The 21,167-nt window shown below is 40.3% G+C and overlaps 1 protein-coding gene across 1 annotated transcript in view; it reads left to right on the top strand.

Annotated features, from left to right (window-relative positions):
- RYR3 (ryanodine receptor 3) overlaps window positions 1-21,167 on the top strand; it is a 537,566-nt gene that overhangs the window by 474,027 nt on the left and 42,372 nt on the right. Inside the window, exons 76-88 of the mRNA XM_019551798.1 lie at window positions 1,833-1,884; window positions 4,538-4,591; window positions 8,249-8,348; window positions 8,540-8,619; window positions 8,904-8,980; window positions 10,758-10,831; window positions 11,074-11,091; window positions 11,563-11,643; window positions 14,180-14,268; window positions 15,110-15,238; window positions 15,564-15,668; window positions 18,523-18,604; window positions 18,973-20,294. Coding sequence (XP_019407343.1) covers window positions 1,833-1,884; window positions 4,538-4,591; window positions 8,249-8,348; window positions 8,540-8,619; window positions 8,904-8,980; window positions 10,758-10,831; window positions 11,074-11,091; window positions 11,563-11,643; window positions 14,180-14,268; window positions 15,110-15,238; window positions 15,564-15,668; window positions 18,523-18,604; window positions 18,973-20,294 — 2,263 coding nt within the window. The remainder of the gene's footprint in view (window positions 1-1,832; window positions 1,885-4,537; window positions 4,592-8,248; window positions 8,349-8,539; window positions 8,620-8,903; window positions 8,981-10,757; window positions 10,832-11,073; window positions 11,092-11,562; window positions 11,644-14,179; window positions 14,269-15,109; window positions 15,239-15,563; window positions 15,669-18,522; window positions 18,605-18,972; window positions 20,295-21,167) is intronic.

Raw genomic sequence — 21,167 nt, 5'->3', positions numbered from 1 at the left:
GTGCAAGTGCAGTGCAGCTCAGCAGAGTGCTGCACACTATCTGGGAGCTGGGGCTGAGCTGTGGTCAGCTTCTGCTGTCTGCTGGAGCTATCCCAGCTCCTAGACAGTGCATGGTGCCCTGACGAGCTGTGCTATACCTGTGCAATGTGACAGGTGCCATGGAGATACCAGGCGGGGGTGGGACAATCCCCGCTGCCCCTCACTGCCCTACACTGCATGGAGGGGGCTCTGCCATGAGCCTTCAGAGGCCCTGATCCCTGCTGCTGCAGCTGGTGAGTGCAGGATTTTTTTTTTGTTATTTTTTAAATGCTGGGAGGCTGAGGCTTGGTCGTGGATGGGGCCGGGCCGGGCAGCCACAAGGATTTCTCCCGCAGCTCCCCCGCCCAACTGTGACTGCCTGTCCCTAGCTGATCTGAATCTGAATCTCTCAGAATCTTTTCCAAATCGATTTGGAGGCTTCAGATTCAATTCTAACCTTTTAATGGGTCTACCAATTCAATTCAGATTTGGAGATTTGGCTGCCGAATGTTCTCCAAATAGAATCAGAGACTGAAGCTTCACACAGCCCTAATGATTAGGTCCCAAACCCTTGTAAGATCAGCAGCAAGACTAATATTTCTTTACTGTAACTAGTTCTTTATATAATTTGCTATAGATAAAGTGGAATTTCTACATGACAAGTCTCTTCATGACACTACCAGCTGCTTTCTTCCTGCTTCAGGTACATGCACAGCCAACAGCTGTGGTTGTGAGAGAGTTAACATAGGATTTCACCATCTTGACAGCCACCTTGGCAGCTGCATGACATTCATAGTGTCTCCAGGCTTCCTTCATTTCCAGTGAAGAAAACAGCTTCCCTGCTTAAAACAGGCACCCCAATTTTGGGGGTCTGATTTTGGAGGAAAGGTGTATGTTATATGTGAGAAAATATGGTTTTTGAATCAGAATGTGATTGTAAAAATGATTTAGCACAGCTACAGTTCAGTACTGCTAATATATTTTTGGCAGGTGGAAGTAGGATTTAGAGAATATATAGCCCCAAAATTGCCAGGCTTGATTTCGTATAGATATGAGGCCAAATCAGTTACTGTTGTTACAGACAAGATGATTCCTCCAATCTATGGTACTAGGAGAAGCCGTGGTGCAAACAGGCGAGGACGCCTGTTTGGGCCACTCAGTTAACCAGCATATTTTGTTATCCAGCATCCCCCATTCTTGAGGGATGCCGGATAACAAAGCTTTTACTGTAGTAGTTAAATGTTCTTATTGTTAGCAGGTATTTATAATCTTTTTATGTTATAAAAGGTTCAGAAAATCATGGTAAATAGTCTGAATTCCTATTAATGCCTGTTTCTGCCTTGTTCACACTTAGAAGACAAAGGCAAAGTATTCTTACATTGCCTTAACATAATCTTCCATGTGATTAATGATTTACTTAATTAGATAGTCCCTTAAAAACTGGAACAGCTTTAACTGAAGTTAGTTCTGGGCCCAGTTCTGGGCACATGTGTAGAACTGCCACAATCATCATATAGATTTGAATTCTGCTATCTTTTATTCAATGAAGTGGCTCTGTTTCAGCCAGGTAACTGACCTTTCCATTTACCCTGCTAGCGCTCTGTCAGACACTGCACCTATTTATCAATAATAAAATATGTTACTGACCTTACTCTCCTGTATATACATATGAATTTTACCAAGGAATTCACAAGGAAATGAGGTGAATAAGGCATAGCTCTCTTTGAGGAAAATGGGACCTGCATTCTGACAGTACTGCAAGAGATTTTAAACCTTCATAATAATCACTGTGAATGGCATTTTTCTTCCTCCAGCAGACTAGAAGATGATGCTTTGTATATTTCCTATTCAGCCATGATGGCAAAGGTAAGTATGTAATTTCAAACCCCATTCCCACCCCTAGATATTTCTCCAATTTATTCAGACATATTCTGTAAGCTTTCCTCTACTGTCTCCTTTGTGTTCTATTTGACAATAGCAGTTCCTCTCATATTCTCTAACTATTTTTATGGTATCACTGGACCTAAGTCTGCTAAACTACACAACCCTATGGAACTGAATTTGTATTCTTTACACAGGCCCTAAGGAAGGACTTTTCCTACTCCAAAAATGTAGTTCTGCCATTTCTGCTGCACTGTTGTAAACACTAAAAGCTAGAACCAAAAAGGACTTATATACCTAGGTTGCACTTTTAAGCACTGAAATCCCAGTGAATGATCCATAAAACCCCTGATAACTGCTCAGGTACCTGTGAAGGCATAGATGCATAAGTTTCCTCCAGAAAACTTACTTAGGTGCCTGAAGTTCTTCATATGCAGCACTACCATCATCATTTAAAGTTGACTTCTATTACTCTTTATTCACCAAAATAGCACTTTTCCATAACTGGCCTTTTTGACATTGATTCTGTTACTCTTGCATTGTAGACATGTACGTTTTCATATGCAAACAAAGCATGTACTGGTCAGGCAGGTATGTGGCTGTATATGCTCACAGACATAACAAAAATGTAGCACTCCAAAAATGGCTGATTAATGGGTGTTAAATGCCAGAAAAGGAGAAGGGTGGCCCTCCCATGTTTTGATTGCCTAAGGCTGAGTGGTTAGGGCACTTGCCCAGGAAGCAGGAGACACAGGTCAAGGCTCCCTTCCTCCAAACAGTTTTGAATCTGTCTCTCTGACTTTCCAACACTAACCACCATATCACAAGTTAGGTATTACACAGCCCCTTCTTATGCTGTTCTTTCAAATGCCCCTAGGGCAGCCAGAAGAAGGAGATATATGAGTTGGCAGGAGGAGAAGGAAGAAAGGCTGAAAGAGCTAGAGTTATTTAGCCTGGAGAAATGAAGACTGAGGTAGGGTTTATAATAGCCTTCAAATACCTGAAGAGTGATTATAGGAAGAATGGAAATGGGCTTTTTTTCTCTGGGGACAAGTTGGGGACAAGACTAGGAGCAATGGCCTCAAGCTGCAGCAGGGGAAATTTAGGTTGGAGATGAGAGGAACTTTCTGACTATAAGGGTGGTCAAACATTGGAACAGGCCACCCTAGAAACTCTGGACCTCCCATCCCTGGAATTTTCAAAAGTAGGTTGGACAACACATGGCTGGGTTGTTTAATCAGGGATAAACCTGCCTCGAGCAGGGGGCTGGATGAGATGGCCTTGGGAGGTCCCTTCCATCCCAATTTTCCTATAATCCTGGAGGATATGCTTCTCAGTGAGAGGCCTTCAGTTCTGGGAGGGGGCAGTTCTAGCCTGATCCCTTGTTCCCAATGGGAGAAACACTTTACTTAATCCATTGTATTAAATGACTATTAAATGCAAGGTATAATAGCTCAGCTTCAAAAAGAGCACTGAAGAGGTGTTTTAATGATGTCAAATTTGTGGCACGCTAGTTTAGGCACGGAGTTGGGAAATTCAAGAAAAGTAGTTTGAAATCCCCTCTGGGTGAATGAAGGGAGTCTAGAACTCAAGTCTCCCGCTTCTCAAAGTTGTTATCCTCCTGTTTTTTCCTGGTCCTTAGGCACATTCATTATCATATACTTGCCCTACCAGTGTGTAGCCTACTGCTCATGTTCATTATGCATGTGCATGCACATCCAAACTGTGGAGGTAATAGAAGTGCAAACTACACCTCAGTGGCCAAAAGGCCATGTATGAGCTTGCAAAACTGTCATTTCAGTGCACAGAGAGTAATAGAATTCCACCCTTAGGCACCCAAATCTCTCTTGAGTCTACTCAGGATTCACACACTAAGAGAAGCAGTGCCTAAGTCCCTGGAGAGGCCTAATTCAACAGGTGTGCTTAATACATGCTTAATTTCAATTGGTATCATTGAGTTCATTGACACATTTCATTATCATTAATATCTCTCCCAACTCTCCAAAAAGATATCACAAAAAAATCCTTGCTTCTTGCATTGAGTTGATCACCTAAGGTGCTTAAAAAATTGATATGTATGGGATGGCTACTGATATCATGGCTTCCCATCCCTGAAAGATGCATTTTATCTTATAACCACATAACGCAAAAATGCATGAGTACGTGAAGGAGTTGGAAGTAGAACCTAGGACTCCCTCATTCGTCCTGCAATGCCCTCTTTACTGGCTTCTTCTTCTTTGTTTTCTCTCTGGCCACAGGCTTTCCTGTTCTTATTTGTATGAATGCATGTGTGAGGACAAATATTTAAAGAACTCAAATACTTTTGAAGCACTCACATACTTAAGGAATATTGCTATATTATCATTTTTTATCACTAGTGTTCAAAATTAGATTTGAAGTGCACCAATATCTAATGGCTTCCCCCTTCTAAATGTTTTCCTAGCTGCTTTATCAGTTGTAAATAAAGGTCCAGTATTTGCATAGATTTGATTTTAGAAATGTTAACTTCACACATTACTGTAATTATTTTGTTAAAAAGTGTGATTTTTTTTGCCTGTCAGCACAAACTATAATAGAAATAATCACTGTTTGTTTCAAACTGAGCATTATTTTGCAATTTTTCTTTCTATGTAAAAAGAGCTGCCAGATTGAAGAAGAAGAAGAGGATGAAGAGAAAGAGAAAACTTTTGAGGTGAGAGTCCAAGCAAAGTGGAACAAAACTGTAAGATGAAAACTAGAGGACAAGTGCAGTTATAATAGCTATATGGAAGGCATTTTACTAGATTATTCAGAGAAAAGCAAATCAACTCTGCAATCAGCCAAAAAATAGAACATTGTGGCACACGGTCTGCTTTAAATTGAAACCTCTCAGCATTCCCTTAAAAGCTCTGCCTGACTCTCTTGCTGTCTTTGTGTTCTCATTTCTTTTTACTTTTCTTCACAATCTCTGTTCCACCTCTCACTTTGCCCCTCACTCTCGCATCTTTTTGCTTCCTTCCATTCTGACCCTTATGTATTTATGCATTTTCATCTCTTGAAGCATCCATTTTCATTAACCTCTCCATCAGACACATTTATTCTACGTAAGTAATCAATTAACCTAGCAGCTACAAGGAGAATATGTACTTACCTATAGTAAATGGAGTTCTTTGTGTTCTCCAGCAACAAATTCAATTCTGATTATGGACAACCATTTGACTAAGAAAGCTGCATTTGTTATTTAAAGTAATTGAAGTTCTTCAAGATGGGTTATCCAACTACACATTCTGTATTGAACCCTCCATCCCTCTTGCAATACCATCCTAAGGTTCTGTGGTTGATAGAAAACTTAGAGTTAGGGGGTGGTCTGTACTTCCCTTTATCACACTGGGGCAGACTATGATGTATTACACTATTCTATAATAACATTTCTTCTCTGAAATACTGTGTATATATATTCTATTCTTGGTGTGCACATGCCTCATGCAGTCAAGCACAGAGCCCTTTTGTCTTGGCAATACTTGAATATTGCTCTTCAAGCTCTACGCCAGGGATTCCCAAACTCTGGTACATGTACTCCTGGGGGTATGCAAGATATCTGTGGGGAGGTATGTGGATGAAATTGTATAATGGCAGATTTAATTTTCATTATAACAATAATTGGCATTCAAGGGATTAAAATATAAATTGTGTGCTGGTACAGGTACGCGGGCAGCTGGTAAATCTGGAAGGGGGTCCGCAATAGCCCCTGGCTGAATCTAGTGGTGGGCCAGCCCACAGGCCCCATCCAGAATGCAGGACCAGCACCTCACACCCACCCCCAGCTGTGGCCCTGACCCTACACACTGACCCATCATGATGGATCGTATTGTGGACTGACCCTGTGGACACTGCACACCAGATCTGGCTGCAGACTGATAGAGCATGCAAGGCCATGTCATCTGGTGCATGGTGCATGGGATTCCCCCTGGGTCTATAAATTTGGCAGTGAGAGAGTGGTAGCACTGATTTGGTACTGCCAAATTTCCAGAATCAGGAGGAACCCCACAGATCAGATGACACAGCTTCACAGACTACATCTGGCCCAGAGCAGGCTGACCACCAGTGCTCTACACTAAGGACAGTGGTGTGTACTCTCCACTCCCCAGTTTCTCTTATTCATCATATCACCACTGACTGTTGAATCTTAAACTCCCTCTCAGCTGCCTATACTAATCAGCTGAGCTGGCTGCCTATTTCCAGCCCTCCTTTCCCATTCCCTTAAGTCAGTGTTCTCAAACTTTTTTAGCCTCAAGGACCGCTGCATAACTTTTCTGAATTTGGTAGCACCCTGGTTGCGAACCACAGTTCCAGCAGTGTAGTTTTTTATTTTTGTGCCCTGGATGCTGGGGTGGGGGCAAGGAAGAGCAGGTAGTCTTACCTGCCATGACATGAACTCACCCTTGTAGTGAAGTGTGGCAGAGTCCTCTCATCAGTCTCACTCACCCTCTCTTCTGTTAACCCTCTCATAGGTTCCCAGCAACCTGCATATATATCGTTGCTGTAAAAGCTTTAATTGGCTTGCAGTTTTGAAAGGGTTAATACAGTAGCTGTTGCTGCACAGCAGCAGGGGAGAAGGAGTCATATTGCAAGGAGAATCCTTATGCAGACTATCTACCCAGCAGGTGCTAACAGCTTCTGGGTGACCCAAGGATGGAGCTCCCACAACCTCTCTGAGTAGCGTGTTCCAGTGTTTTTCTACCCTCTCATGAGAGGATTTTTCCCAGTATCTAACCTAAACTTCCCTTGCTGCAACGTGAGACCATTGCTCCTTGTTCTGTCATCTGCCACCACTGAGAACAGGCTACCTCCATCCTTTCTGGAACCGCCCAATGGGTAGCTGAAGACTCCTCTCAGTCTTTTCTTCTCCAGACTAAATAAACCCAGTTCCCTCAGGCTCTCCTCAGAAGTCATGTGCCCCAGCCCCCTCCATATTTTGTTGCTAGACTCTCTCCAATTTGTTCATATCTTTTCTGTAATGGGGGTTCCAAAACTGGACACAGGACTCCAGATGTGGCCTTACCAGTACCGAATGGAAGGGAAGAATTGCTTCCCTCGATCTGCTGGCAACACTCCTACTAATGCAGTCCAGTACGCTGTTAGCTTTCTTAGCAACAAGAAGGCTCATATTCAGCTTATTGTCCACTGTAACCCCCAGGTCCTTTTCTGTAGAGTTGCTGCTTAGCCGTTCAGTCCCCAGCCTGTAGCTGTGCATGGAATTGTTTCATCCTCTGTGCAGGACTTTGCAATTGTCTCTATTCAACCTCATGAGATTTCTTTTGGTCCCATCCTGCAATTTGCCTAGGTCTTTTAATTACACTTTTAATTTCTGTTACAACATTTGATATGATCACACAGATCAATTGTCAACTAAACCCTTCCTCCAGACTCTAACAAAGTAGCTTCTTTTAGGTGTCCTTGTTAATGAATATTGTCCACTCCTCCCCCTCACCCACACCCTTTGCACAGAAGATGCAGGGAAAGAGATGAATGCATGAACTAAAGACTTACAGTGTGTACAGATGTAACGTTTAGATCACCCTAACTGAGCTTAGGGCAATCTAAATGCTGGAGCATGGAAGTGTTCACAGGGCTTCGGTCACCCTAAAAATGGTGCACCCAATCTAAAGTTAGTTCTTGTCACACAAAAATAAACTTTAGATTGGCATGGGTTAACCTGACCTAAATTGGGTTAACTCAACTTAATGAATGCATGCACATGTCCCAGCACACCTCTGGGGCTGCAAAAGCCCAGCCACTCTCCACAACCCTGGGACTGCTGTTTTCACTGTCCCACCGACCCTGACCAGGCTGTTTTCCTCTCTGACCAGCACACCCCTGGAAGAGGCAGTTCCTCCCCAAAATATTGAACCCCCACCCCAGTCATACCAGCTGCTCCCCGCCATGGTCCCCTAGGCCCACCCTGATCCTGCCAGCCCCTCCCAGTCCTGCTAGCTGTCCCCCACAACTTACTTGTCTCTAGTTGCCCATGCACCTTCTCACAAACATCAAACATTTGCATGCAGTGATCCCAACTCTGGGTTAGGTGGCTTAAATTAAACCACCTAAACCAGAGTTGGGCCCTGTGAATGCTTGTTTTCATCTTTAAAGAATAAAAATCCTCCATATAACAATCTATTAAAAGTCAGGCCACTTTGTTGAAAGGCTTCTCTTTGGCCACCTGGTATTTTATGCATCAATTTCTCGAGTCCAGCCAAGAGACACTAGAGTGCATCTCATCTATCTCTCTAGTTGTACAGGTCATGCTGCGTGTGAAAGAAAATAGCATGTTTAGTGTAGTGATAACGAAATTTTGTGTTCCCAAACTCAGGAGAAGGAAATGGAAAAGCAGAAGACACTTTATCAGCAGGCTCGTCTACATGACCGTGGAGCTGCTGAGATGGTCCTTCAGATGATTAGTGCAAGCAAAGGTAATGTTTCTATGACATTAAAATTGTAAGTAGTCTATACACAATTATGTGGATAAGTCACTGTACAAACTTTGCATAATAAATAAAAAAAATAAATGCATATGAGCTACAGTAGATAGCATTTCTGGTTTGTTTTTTAGATTATTTAAACAATATAACATCGCTTCAATTATTAACTCTTTCTTTGACAGGTAAAATGGGACTCATGGTCATTGAGACATTAAAGCTTGGCATTGCTATTCTAAATGGCGGGAACACCATTGTTCAGCAGGTAATAATTTACAGCTTCTCCAACACTTGGTTTTGAAAAGGAATCATGCAGTTTGGTGCTTTGCTATTACAGTTGTCATGTTGATTAATTTTAACCTAGATGACAACAAATTGTGGTTGATTCTGGTTGGTTCAATATCATGAGTACAGCGAAGTACAGCAAACTGCACTTTAACTTGAAGAAAGATTGTTTCTGGTCAGTTGTGTCAATACAAAAAGTGTTGATTTGACAAATTGTCTAATAATGATTTTTATATTTTTTCCCCCTGAATCTTCTTGTTCTAGAAAATGTTAGACTACCTGAAGGAGAAAAAGGATGCTGGATTTTTTCAGAGTCTCTCTGGCTTGATGCAATCTTGCAGGTAAAAATACCAATCAAGTTGTTACAGGTTTGGCTGCAGCTAGTTTAGTGGCTAATTGCTTGGTTTGCTGCATGTGCAAGGTATGGATGGTAAGAGTTTCTAAATGGGTTGGGAAATGATCTAGAAAGAAATGTTGCTTGTGAATCTTAGTCACTTTAGAAGGATAGGTGGGTTTTTAGAATATTCTTCAAAAAAAGAAAGGAATGCTGGAGAGTAGTTAGACTAATGCCTGATCAGTAGTATAATGGCTAGTTCACTGCGTTAGGAAATCAGAAGGATACAGGTTCAAATACTCTCTGAGGCTAGGGACAGCCATTCCACACAAGCTGATGCAAGTGACCAGAAACCAGTTCAAATCTGTAATGGACAGAACTTCAGTTGCTGAACTTTGCTTTCAAAATGGCTGAAACTAGTTTAAGATAAACCTGGATGGATGTAGTATTAGACTGAACTGATTTAGGTTAAATTGGTTAATTGAACTTCTATCCCAGATCCTGTACAGATTTCAGTTAACTCACAGTGCCCCAGCATCCCTTGCAAACCCCACCTTGCAGGGTGGGTGGGCTAGCCTTCACCCAAGCTATCTGCCCCAAACAAATAGCAGTACAAACAGTTATACTCCAGCACCCCTTGGCTTCTGGTCTAGGGCATATTGTTGCATTTCTGGGATCGAAAGTGAATACCTGTTCACTTGCTTAGCAATCCAATCTACACAGTTTAGACTAACCTGTGAAGATTGAACTGACTGTACTTAGCCTGGGCTTTTTAACTGACTGTACTTAGCCTGAGTGGATTAGGTCTAGAACCTGGATTTCTTGATTCCTGTGCAAGTTCCCGAACCAGTCGGGCACCATTAGTTGCAGCTTAATTAAACCACAGCCTCTACATTCTTTATTGATTCCTGTATATCTGGGCAAATACAGCAGGCCCTGTTGCCCATGTGTATCTTTCTGGACTGCAGTGAAAACAAATTTGTATAAGTTGACCTGAAGATAGACAACAGAATATAAATGATACTTCAGATACAATAATCCTTCAGTTTGGAACTATAATTGTCTCACAGAAATGGAAAATATATGTCATCATGCAACTAAATAAATTGCATTGGCTAACAGATCATAAAATGTGTTTGGATTATATAAATAAAAACATCTCACCTATGTTGCCTTGCTGGGGTCGTTTGACCCCAGTACTCTTTCCTGCCATGGCAGGGGGTTGGACTAGATGATCTACTCCGGTCCCTTCCAACCCTAGAAACTATGAAACTATGTTTTCAGAGGGATTACTCTCCTGTGTTCAGAGAAAGGAGTAATGTCTTAGGAACAGAAAATAGTTTTTCAGTAGATTTTGACCTGGGAAAGGAATTAGACTTTCAACATATTTTTTCTAAGTGATAACAACTTGATTCAGAAAACATCATGAATGAAAAATTAAATGAACTCCAATAATGATCTTTTAGCAGGAAGTAGGTTTGAATCAAGAAATAGAAAACTGTTACAGTTTCCTTTTTCTCATTTTCATAGATCTACATCGCTTGTATTGATGTTAATGATAGCATTAGGCATGTACCAAGAGGAGATTTAGACCTGAATCTTTTCAAAAAAATCATTGGACTTTTTTCCCCAAAATCTTTTTTTATCTAAGACATTGTTCATTTAATATATACATCAGAGTGGGTAAGGTCAGTTATTCAAGGCCTTCCTCTTTTTCATGGGAGAAATTCATTTTGCCATTATCTACATCAGTACTTTTTCAATATTTTGTTCTTTGTTACAAGTGTTCTTGACCTGAATGCATTTGAGAGACAAAATAAAGCAGAAGGTCTTGGAATGGTTACTGAAGAAGGAACTCGTAAGTATAATGAAATCAGTTCAAATAATGATTAAAACAGTGTGTTTCCTTCTTAAGCTGGAAGTCAGGTCTGTTAGCGCATGGCACTCTCTGTTAATAGTTTTATTAAAATAACTTAGGATTAGACTTTTATATATGGTCAATGTTTATTAAAATACTAGCAATAAACATTTTAACAGAAATTATCTTGTAACTTCCAATTTTCTTATCCTATATTCTTATTATTTTTCTTTGATCCACAGTCATCGTTCGTGAGCGTGGTATGTTTGGGTTTACAGCTTTTGATACTATTGTGTGTTGCAAATACAGAAAGAAATCTTCTTTAATTGCATCTTCTCTGACATCCTTTAGGTTTAGTTTTATGGTCTGCAGCAGGTTGCGTGTTGAGCTTGGATATAAGCAGTTTGATGCTTAATTAAAGAAGTGTCTTTCATACTTAAGGCATGGTTTTATTGACAACTAACCATTTACTTATTAGATATTTAGTCCAGTAGTTTTTACCATGAATGCATTGGAGTGCTAAATATTTTGGCTTTGCTTTTTCTGTCTCATAATTTGTTTTATTATCATTATTATCAATACATTTATTTAAAATTACTTTAAAGCAGCTTATAGTATTTGCTTTTTATTAAAAAGCACTTCTGTTAGAGGATGCTGTTTGAAGAATATATGTTGTGCATGTGTAATAACAAACAATGGTCACATAATTCATTGTACTATGTATTTTCAAGGTGAGAAAGTGCTACAGTATGATGAGTTTACTCGAGATCTGTTTAGATTTTTGCAACTGCTCTGTGAAGGTCATAATAATGGTAAGTAAATTGGAATGAGTTTGGGGTTAAGATTGCTTGCATTTATTTTTTAAGTGGATGGATGGTAATACACATTACTAGAAGTATCACAGGACATTTCAAAAAAAGATTTTGTTGTATACATAAATTGATTTAAAATATGATCATAATGTCCATCATATTTAATAATCATCAGTACTTTAAGTAGTGGGAATGATACAGTGCACTCCATTTATATCCTTAAATGAATATTTTGCATGTATATACTTATTGTACAGTTACATCAATAAAGGCAGATTTTGCTTAACTGATGATTTGGTCAACTGCATAAAAAGACACCAGTCCCAATTGTTTTGGTTTTGTTTGGGGTTTTGGGGGGGGGGGGTTGGGAGGGGGGAGGAGAGAGGAGAGGTTGCCTATTCCTTACATTGTAACAACCATCAGTTTTATGTGTACTGTGTAAGTACCACAACCCTTCTGCCAGATACTGGATGTCAGTAATAAGGGCCAGGATCAACTTTAGGGCTTTTACACTTCTCAAGTTTAGCTTGAGCCCCCAGAAACCTGAGAGAACTAAAATTTAATTGGGTGTTCTAATGTGAACAAAATTCCCTGCTCACAAGGAAATGTTAAACTAAAGTAAGGTTTATTACAGGAGAAAGGGGAAAGCATATACCTTAAGGAAAAATGTAACTCTTAACTGTAGCTCAAACCCAATCCTGGTTGCAGTTATCTTAACCTAGATCACAGTCACAGTCACTGGCAAACCAATGCAGGGAGCTACCACCTACCTCAGTCATTTGGGAAGGCAGCCTCACCCAGGGCTGCCGTCTTGGGACTCTGCCACCTATGCCAGCCACAATAGCAAGTGCTAGGTAGGCAGAGCAACTGCAGAGACACTGTTGCTCTCTACTTCCAGAGGTTGCCATTGGGCTTATCCCAGCCAAAGTAGTGGGAAAGCCTGCACTGGAGTTACTGCCACCCTGATGCTGGGGAGTGCTGTTCTGGCCCCTGGAAGCACTGGCGGGTGTAATGCTAGACAACTGTTGCCTCCAAGAGTCTCCGCCACTCCTCTGCACTGCTGCTGCGGTTATCTGCTGTTTCTCCACACTACTGCCACTGGGGATTACCTCCATGCCACCAGTGAAGTTCTCCATCATTCTTCTGGCCAGTCCTCTTCAGGTTGCTGTGCAACCTCAGCTCTCTTAGACCCTGCCCTATATATTAGTGGTTGGCTCAGGGATTTTTTTCAGCTTTCTACTATAATGAATCACCAGGACCTACTACAGAGCCCTGTGCTCAGAAGCACTTTTATTTGGAGGAGCTGATCGAGCGATTCCTGTTTGGAATCTCTCCATTCATTGTACACTCACTAAATTTGGCATTAAAACAGAGGGCCATCCCACTGCTGTCTTTGAGGGCTGACCTTATAGAGACCTTTGTATACCTTGGCATCAACAACATTTAGGTGCCCACAAACTTCACAGTGTAGAAGGAAGGGCCCGTGGACATAATCTTATCCATCTGCCCTTTGCAACTGCACTTTCACTCAAACAGTATAACCCCAGATAGGGGCAGATCTGAGGGGGAGGGGGAAGACGTGCACCAGTGCAGTTGCACCTACCTTTGATTCCTGCTTCACCCCAAGTTTGAAAACCAACACCGTGGTAGCAGCATTTCTTTTTGGGCAGCAGTTAGAGCCTTAATGGAATTCAGGGCTCATTAACATCTACCTGATTCCTTCTAAACTCTTTGTTCTACAGGTGTTAATGACCCTTTCTCCTTTTTAATAGTCTTGATGTTCCACTAATCAACCTAGCCTTTCTTCTGCAATTCTGCTGCCTGTTAGCTGCTCCTGGTAATGTAGCTCCTATTTCACAGCCCTATAGATGGTTTTAACTAATTCCAATCAAGTTATATTTGTTTTTGCTTCAATGTTAAACTGCATAATATAGCCCTAGGTCCCTAGCATATTAGTGTAGCTCCTGGTTTCTTTTTATCTGGATAAAAAATACATGCTGCATTGTATGGGACAGAGCGTGACACTGTCTGTACTTCCCATTTCCACCCATGACCCCAGACCACAAACAGTGAAAACAGGTGTAAGCAGCCCCTCAAACCTGTATACTAATGAGAGTATGCAGATGAGAAATATTCTAAGCTACCATTATAGAACAGAACCACAGGCAAACATGCAGAATATAATAGGGGTTACAATACAAAAACTGCTTGAGTGCACAGGAGCTCTTTGTCCCCAGGATCTATTTTATAATTTAATTTTTCTTCAGGAAACTGACTAGGAACTGTCAGTTTCAAGGCTGCTATAAAGTCATGAGGTACTCTGAGACACAAAGTGACAAGCATTAAAAAGGTACAGCATGTTTAGCACAGGCTGTTCCTATAGTTAAACCCAATGAAAATGATTATGCTAATTCTCTAACTGCATAGCTTTCTTTTAGTCTTTGCTATGCAGTTACATAAAGTGTAGTGACATCATCTTGTATTTTTTTCTGTCCTATGTAAATGTTTATCAAATACAAATTATTTACTGTTACAGATTTTCAGAATTACCTACGTACTCAGATGGGCAACACTACAACAGTGAATATTATTATCAGCACGGTAGACTATCTCTTGCGTCTCCAGGTAAGAAAAGATAAAAAGGGCACACCATGAGAGCAAGATGTTCCAACTGGGACATTCCCAAGCACAGGCTGCTCATCTGCTTCTGCTCCCATGCTTCAAATCTTGAACTACGTCAGTGAAGACTCTACAGGGCATCCCACTGCAACCACTCTGAAGACCTTGGTTTCCAGGGTTTTTGAGATCAGCCACTGAGGGTCATTCCTGGAGTGTCTTTCCCAGCATATTGTAGGGTTTGTAGCATGCAAAAGCAGGTAGGAGGACCATGCTCAGAACCAACACTGTGGTACAAACATGCCCCCAAAAAAGAATTAAAATGTCTCCTTTTCTCTCCTGCTTTTGTGAAGCTAACACCCTCAGCTGCCTGAGCTAGTAGTGTTCCTGCACTGAAGACATCACAAAGATCACTCTGAGCCCCGCTTCTGTGCAGGAAAATGATGAAGTTATTTTTGCACCCTTAATCCTGCCCCCACCCCTGCCCTTGCACACCTGCTTATCACACAACATGGGTGTCCAACATAATGTGCTTAAATTCTCAGTAAACACCAGTGCCTATAAGGGGACCCTGTAACTATGATGCTTAATATCAAAATGTTACCTTGTTTATTAATCTTTAAATAGTTCTCACCTCTCAAGTTTGTAAACAAGACACCTGTTTGTTAGTGTTTCAGTACTGACTACAAAACACATAATCCCAAAAAAGTAAAATATGATTGTGGTTAAAAATAAAAGAACACAAAAATTAAATCACACCTGCTGTTTCAAATTTTGCTGATGGGAAGATGTGGAAGAAGTGCTGTGCATTTCCACTCTCAAGTTATAACATTCTGTCATTTGTTCATAGGAATCGATTAGTGATTTCTATTGGTACTATTCAGGAAAAGATGTGATTGATGACTCTGGACAGCGTAACTTCTCTAAAGCTTTGGCCGTGACTAAACAGATTTTTAATTCACTTACAGAATATATCCAGGTAAACAGAAACCTAACACATAACTGTCTATATTTACAGTCATAAATAGGTTGATATTTGGTTAGTATAAATTGGCAAATAATGCAGCTTCATCCTTGTTGATTTCAATAAAACTAAAAAGAACTATTGGCCGATAATATAAAAATATGTAGGTGTTTTCTAAATGTCTGTCTGTTGAATATGAGATGCTTTATGATAAACAAAGTTTGGACGGTATCAATTGTATTTATTTCTTGGATTGCTCAAATCAGAAACTGTAAACTGAAAGAGTTATTCTTTAAATGTAAATCAGGTTAAGAAATAATATGTTTTTCTTAATTTTTAGGGTCCTTGCATAGGTAACCAGCAGAGTCTGGCTCATAGTAGGCTCTGGGATGCTGTTGTTGGCTTCCTTCATGTCTTTGCTAATATGCAGATGAAACTCTCACAGGTATGTCCAGCTGACCAAGAATTTTCTTGTATGCATATTAGAAGTAAATTGCAATCAAATGTATATTGAAAGCTGTAAGTAAGTTAGAAATGTTGTCTCTGTTCTGTTGTACGTGGCTTTTTTTATTTTTATTTAATGACAGAGCTCTCGGAAAGACCCACTGGACAGTCAGTTGTATGGATTGCCATTCTCCTTTTGTCAGAAAGTTCTTCCTAATCTTCAATCTAAATTTCCTCTGGCCATGGCTCCTAGTCTTGTCCCTTATAGCCCATCTCCTTCTTTTCCATAAATCACCCTTCAGGTATTTAAAGATAAGTCTTCCCACAGTCTTTTCTTTCTTAAGCTAAATAACCCTAATTTTTTAGCCTTTTCTTATAAGTATTGCTTTCCAGGCCCTTAATCATTTTTGTTGCTCTGAGCTGGACTCTTTCCAATCAGTCCATATCCTTCTTGAAGTGTGGGGCCCAAAACTGGACACAGTTCTCCAAATAAGGCCTCACCAGTGTTGAATAGAGCAGAAGATTCACTACCCTTGATTTGCAAATGACATGCCTGATAATACACCCCAGTATGCTGTTGACTTTTTGGAAAAGAAGGGTACACTTTGGGCTCATATTCAGCTTATGGTCCACTACCACAAGTCCTTCTCTGCAGTACTGCAGCCTAGCCAGTCATTCTCCTGTCTGTATTTGTACATTCAGTTATTCCATCCTCAGGGCAGAACTTTGCATTTGTCCTTGTTTAACCTCATTGGATTAATTGCAGACCATTTTTCTGGTCTCTCTAGGTCATTTTGGATCTTAGTCCTACCCAGAGTGCCTACAACTCCATCTAACTTAGCGTCTTCCACAGAATTGCTAAGCATGCACTCCATCATCAAAATTATTAATGGAGATATTAAACAGTAGGGGACCCAGCACAGACCCCTGAAGAACTCCACTTGATACTTCTCCCCAACTATCATGATCCACAGAGGTGTTCAGCCTGGTGGTTAGACCCAGAGAGATTACCACTGTCCATAGTCAGGGGGCAATCCAAAGTCAGGCCTGGGTTCCAAAGTTTAGGGACTGGGCAGGAATACAGAAACAGACACCAGGGAAGTTGCACAGACGAGAGATAGACAAACATTGTGGCCAATTTGTTGCGCAGCAGTGGCCAGGTGCTGCAAAAACCCCTAAAGAGCAGCCCTGGAACTAAACAGCAGGCTCAGGCTTAGCTGGCCCTGCTTTGGGAGTTGAGTGTTGCTGATCTAGTTGCCTAGCTGCAGTGCAGAGGTCTTACACCAGCTAAATATTGAGCTGTTGATTACTACTTGTTCAGCATGATGATCCAATGAGTTATTACAGTACTTTTGTCTAGACTTTCTTTCCTTAGCTTGTTAATGAGAACATTGTGGGAAACAGTGTCAAAAGCCTAGCTAAATTCAAGGTATATCACATCCACTTCTCTTCCACCAGTCCACCAAACCTATCACCTTATAGAAGGAAATCAGGTGGGTTAAGGTGAATCCATGCTGGCTCTTCCTAATCACCTTGTTCTTCTCAAAATGTTTCCTTGAGAACTTGCTCCAGGTGTCTTCAATATCTTTTAGTTTAAAGCACCTCACCACCATTATAATGTGCAGGGATGCTAACAGACGTGATGCCAGAGTTTATTTCCACGCTCCTGCAGACACATCCCTGCATGTGTATAGGAGCCCATATGTGTCATCGTTACATATAGGGTAACAACATGTGTACATCACCTTTATATAGAGCAATGATATAGGGACCATTCACCAATTCAGATGCTTTCATATAGGGAGGGGCATGTAAGCACATAGGGAGCAAGAGGCATTTAATAAACCTGGCAAGTTTAAATAGGTGGGGAAGTGGGAAATGAGTGGAGTGTGATGTCCAGTCAGATAGCTAGTAAACCAGATCCCAGGCAGATGTAAAGTGGAGAACAAGGTGGAGGGCAGTTTTTGTCTTACTGCACACATCGTCTTTGCATCCTTATCCCATTCTATCCCTCTGGGGTCCATAGGTATGCAGGTGCTATGTGCTATGTCATGTTACTTCTGAACAATCCAGGTTAGGTACCAGAAACAGTCTAACTGGATAAGTGCAATGTTCTGCCTGGGCTAATTAGTCCTGCTGAAAAACATACTATGCTAATAGAAAACTTACTCAGAGCTAGCTCAGGTACTTCTACATGGTAACTGCATTGTGTAACTGGGGATGAACCCTGTGTAACACTCCTTCTTTTCCTTCCAGGTCTAACACTTTCAATCTGCATTCCTTTCACTTCTCTCTCTCTCTCTCTCTCTCTCTCTCTCTCTCTCTCTCTCGTTTGGACTGCATATAAACTTCCTCCTCACTCCATGAAAAATATTTCAGAAATTTTGACCAGATTTTCAAGTCTGTGTGTTTTACTGTTAGGCATCCAGATCCATATTAGTGTTGTTGTATTAAGGAGCCTTAGCATATTCTATAAAGGTATTGATATTTTAGTGATATGACACCTAATGTATTGTGCTACTACATCTTACGGTGAGAAGGGATGGATTTATTTCTTAGATCTGAGGGTTAGTCAAATCAGTGAAGTTCTGCTTTCCCCTGCCTACCCTTCAGAGATCCTGGATTTGTTATTAAAACACAATCTAATGATAATAGCAAATCTGCTATGTTAGTATAAGATTATAGATCATTAACCATAATCAAATGATACTGAAAGATTCTGATGAATATCTTTTCACTAAACCAGCATGGTCTCAGATAGTCATCCTAAATGTTTTTTCCAAATAAATTTCATTAATAAAGGAGGAAAAAAGAAAAGAAAAGAAAAAACCACCTGCACTCAATTTGTGTTACAGGACTCCAGTCAGATTGAACTGCTTAAGGAACTGTTGGATCTTCTACAGGACATGGTTGTGATGCTGTTATCACTGCTGGAAGGTCAGATGTAATTTTTATAAATTATGTATTATTATTTTCTGTGCTGCGAAGCTGAGTTGTTACAATCACATTAATCTTGCAGATTTCCGTTTCATTACAATTATATTATGCCAATGGAAAAAGCTTTTCAGGACTTACTAAAAAAAAAATTCAAGGAGAAATATATAATGTGAAGTGTACATAGGGTTGAATGGGCAAAGACACGCCAGAAAAATACATTTAGAAAATGTTGAAGAGTTAAGAATGAAATAAGAAAATAGTGAGGTGGGAAGGGGTTGTTTTGCATCTTAATATGAAAGTGAAATCAATTTATTGCTAAATACAGTATAGGTACACCCAGTAACGTGTTGTTTTGACTTACACAATAGGTAATGTTGTAAATGGGACTATTGGCAAACAGATGGTGGACACACTGGTAGAATCATCTAGCAATGTAGAAATGATTTTGAAGTTCTTCGACATGTTCCTCAAGTTGAAAGATCTAACCAATTCAGATGCTTTCAAAGAATATGATCCAGATGGTAAAGGCATTATCTCAAAGAAAGAATTTCAGAAGTCAATGGAAGCTCAGAAACAATACACACAGTCAGAAATTGAATTCCTGCTGTCCTGTGCAGAAGCTGATGAAAATGATATGTTTAACTATGTTGATTTTGTGGAAAGATTCCATGAGCCAGCCAAAGATATCGGATTTAATGTGGCAGTATTATTAACAAACCTTTCAGAGCACATGCCAAATGATTCACGCCTTCAGAGCTTACTAGAGCCAGCAGAGAGTGTCCTTAATTATTTTGAGCCTTACCTTGGCCGCATTGAGATAATGGGTGGAGCCAAAAAAATAGAGCGAGTTTACTTTGAAATCAGTGAGTCCAGTAGGACGCAGTGGGAGAAGCCACAAGTGAAAGAATCCAAGAGACAGTTTATATTTGATGTTGTAAATGAAGGTGGAGAACAAGAAAAGATGGAACTGTTTGTGAACTTCTGCGAGGACACAATCTTTGAAATGCAGTTGGCATCGCAGATCTCTGAATCTGATTCAGCTGAAAGACCTGAGGAAGAGGAGGAGGAGGAACCATATTATGTAATGGAAGCTGGAGATGATGAAGAGGAAAAGTCCTTGGAATCAGCCTCAGCTTTTGCAATGGCCTGTGTTGCACTTAAGAAGAATGTTGCCAACTTTTTAAAAATGGTCACTTTTAAGAACTTAAGAAAACAGTACAGAAAAGTTAGGAAAATGACTATAAAGGAATTGGTTAAAGTATTTTTTTCTTTTTTCTGGATGCTATTTGTAGGGTTATTCCAGCTGTTCTTCACTATTGTATGGGGGATTTTCCAGATACTTTGGAGTACTGTGTTTGGAGGTGGCTTGGTTGAAGGCGCCAAAAACATAAAAGTTACCAAAATATTAGGGGACATGCCTGACCCAACACAGTTTGGAATCCATGATGATGTCATGGAAGCAGAGAAAGCTGAAGGCGTTGAGCATGGCATTAGAGCTGAACTTGTGCAGTTTGTGAAGGGCGAAAAGGGAGAAACTGACATCATGTCAGATATTTTTGGTATTCGTACAAAGAAAGAAGGTGGCTCAAAATACAGTCACGATGCTGGACTTGGAGATATTAAGGAAATAATTGGTTCAGATAGCCCTTCATCTTTGGAAAATGCTGTTCGGAAGAAAAAAAGAGCACAGGTAGGTGACATGAATTATATCACCCTCACAGTGAAAGCTAATTACATTGCTAAAAATTCTAGAAGAAACTAAATTTATTTGCTTACACTTTGCATTGATTCTCAGGATGATTTGCTAAGTGGGAGATCTCTTGTATAGCCCAGTGTATCTGCCTAGCTTTGACTTTAAAATTGTTTTGGTTGTAGTAAAGCTGAAAGTGCAACAGAGGCTTTCCAGACACTCTCCAGCTCTTTTTTGTTATGTCTTTTTTTTTTTCAGTCTAAATAACTTAGTCTTGGCTACCTTAGTCTTTGCTGTACTATATCTTCACCCTACTCTCCAGTACTCTTCCTCCATATTAATGCTTGATTATCTTCCTAACTTGTTTATTATGTTTGCTTCATTGATCACAAAGGGCAAACTGGCTTTTACATTTCCTCCTCTTTGAAGTAGTTTTGCCCAATTTTACTGACTTACTGTTAATTTAACAGTCAGTTAATGATAATTGTCCTTCCCATATAAGCACAATTTGTTTTGTTCCACTCCACTAGTCCTAACAGCAGTACTGGATGATACCTCTGGATCCAAGCACCCCTTTTCATATCTTTAACTCCTCAGCTCAAATTAATTTTATTTGTATTAGGCTATTTCAAATACTTCTCTTCTGTCATCAGTATTAATTCAGTCCCTTAGGATTTCCAGCAACTTTCTATATAAAAATGCACTACATAACTCTTTGCCATTTGCTTTCTAGTCATTCTTTTGGACAACTAAGATATGTCTGTTACCATTTCCTTCTGCTCATTAAGCTAAATTTGCTATTTCTCAACCTATTTATTTATTTATTTACAATGATAATAAAAATCCAAATTTGCTCATGACTGTTTTTCAAAT

Source organism: Crocodylus porosus, unplaced genomic scaffold (assembly GCF_001723895.1).
Source record: "Crocodylus porosus isolate Cpor-Errol unplaced genomic scaffold, CroPor_comp1, whole genome shotgun sequence".
In the NCBI taxonomy this organism is placed as follows: Eukaryota; Metazoa; Chordata; order Crocodylia; family Crocodylidae; genus Crocodylus; species Crocodylus porosus.
Note: the sequence above shows the minus strand (reverse complement) of the source record. Positions and strands in the feature narration are given on the sequence as shown.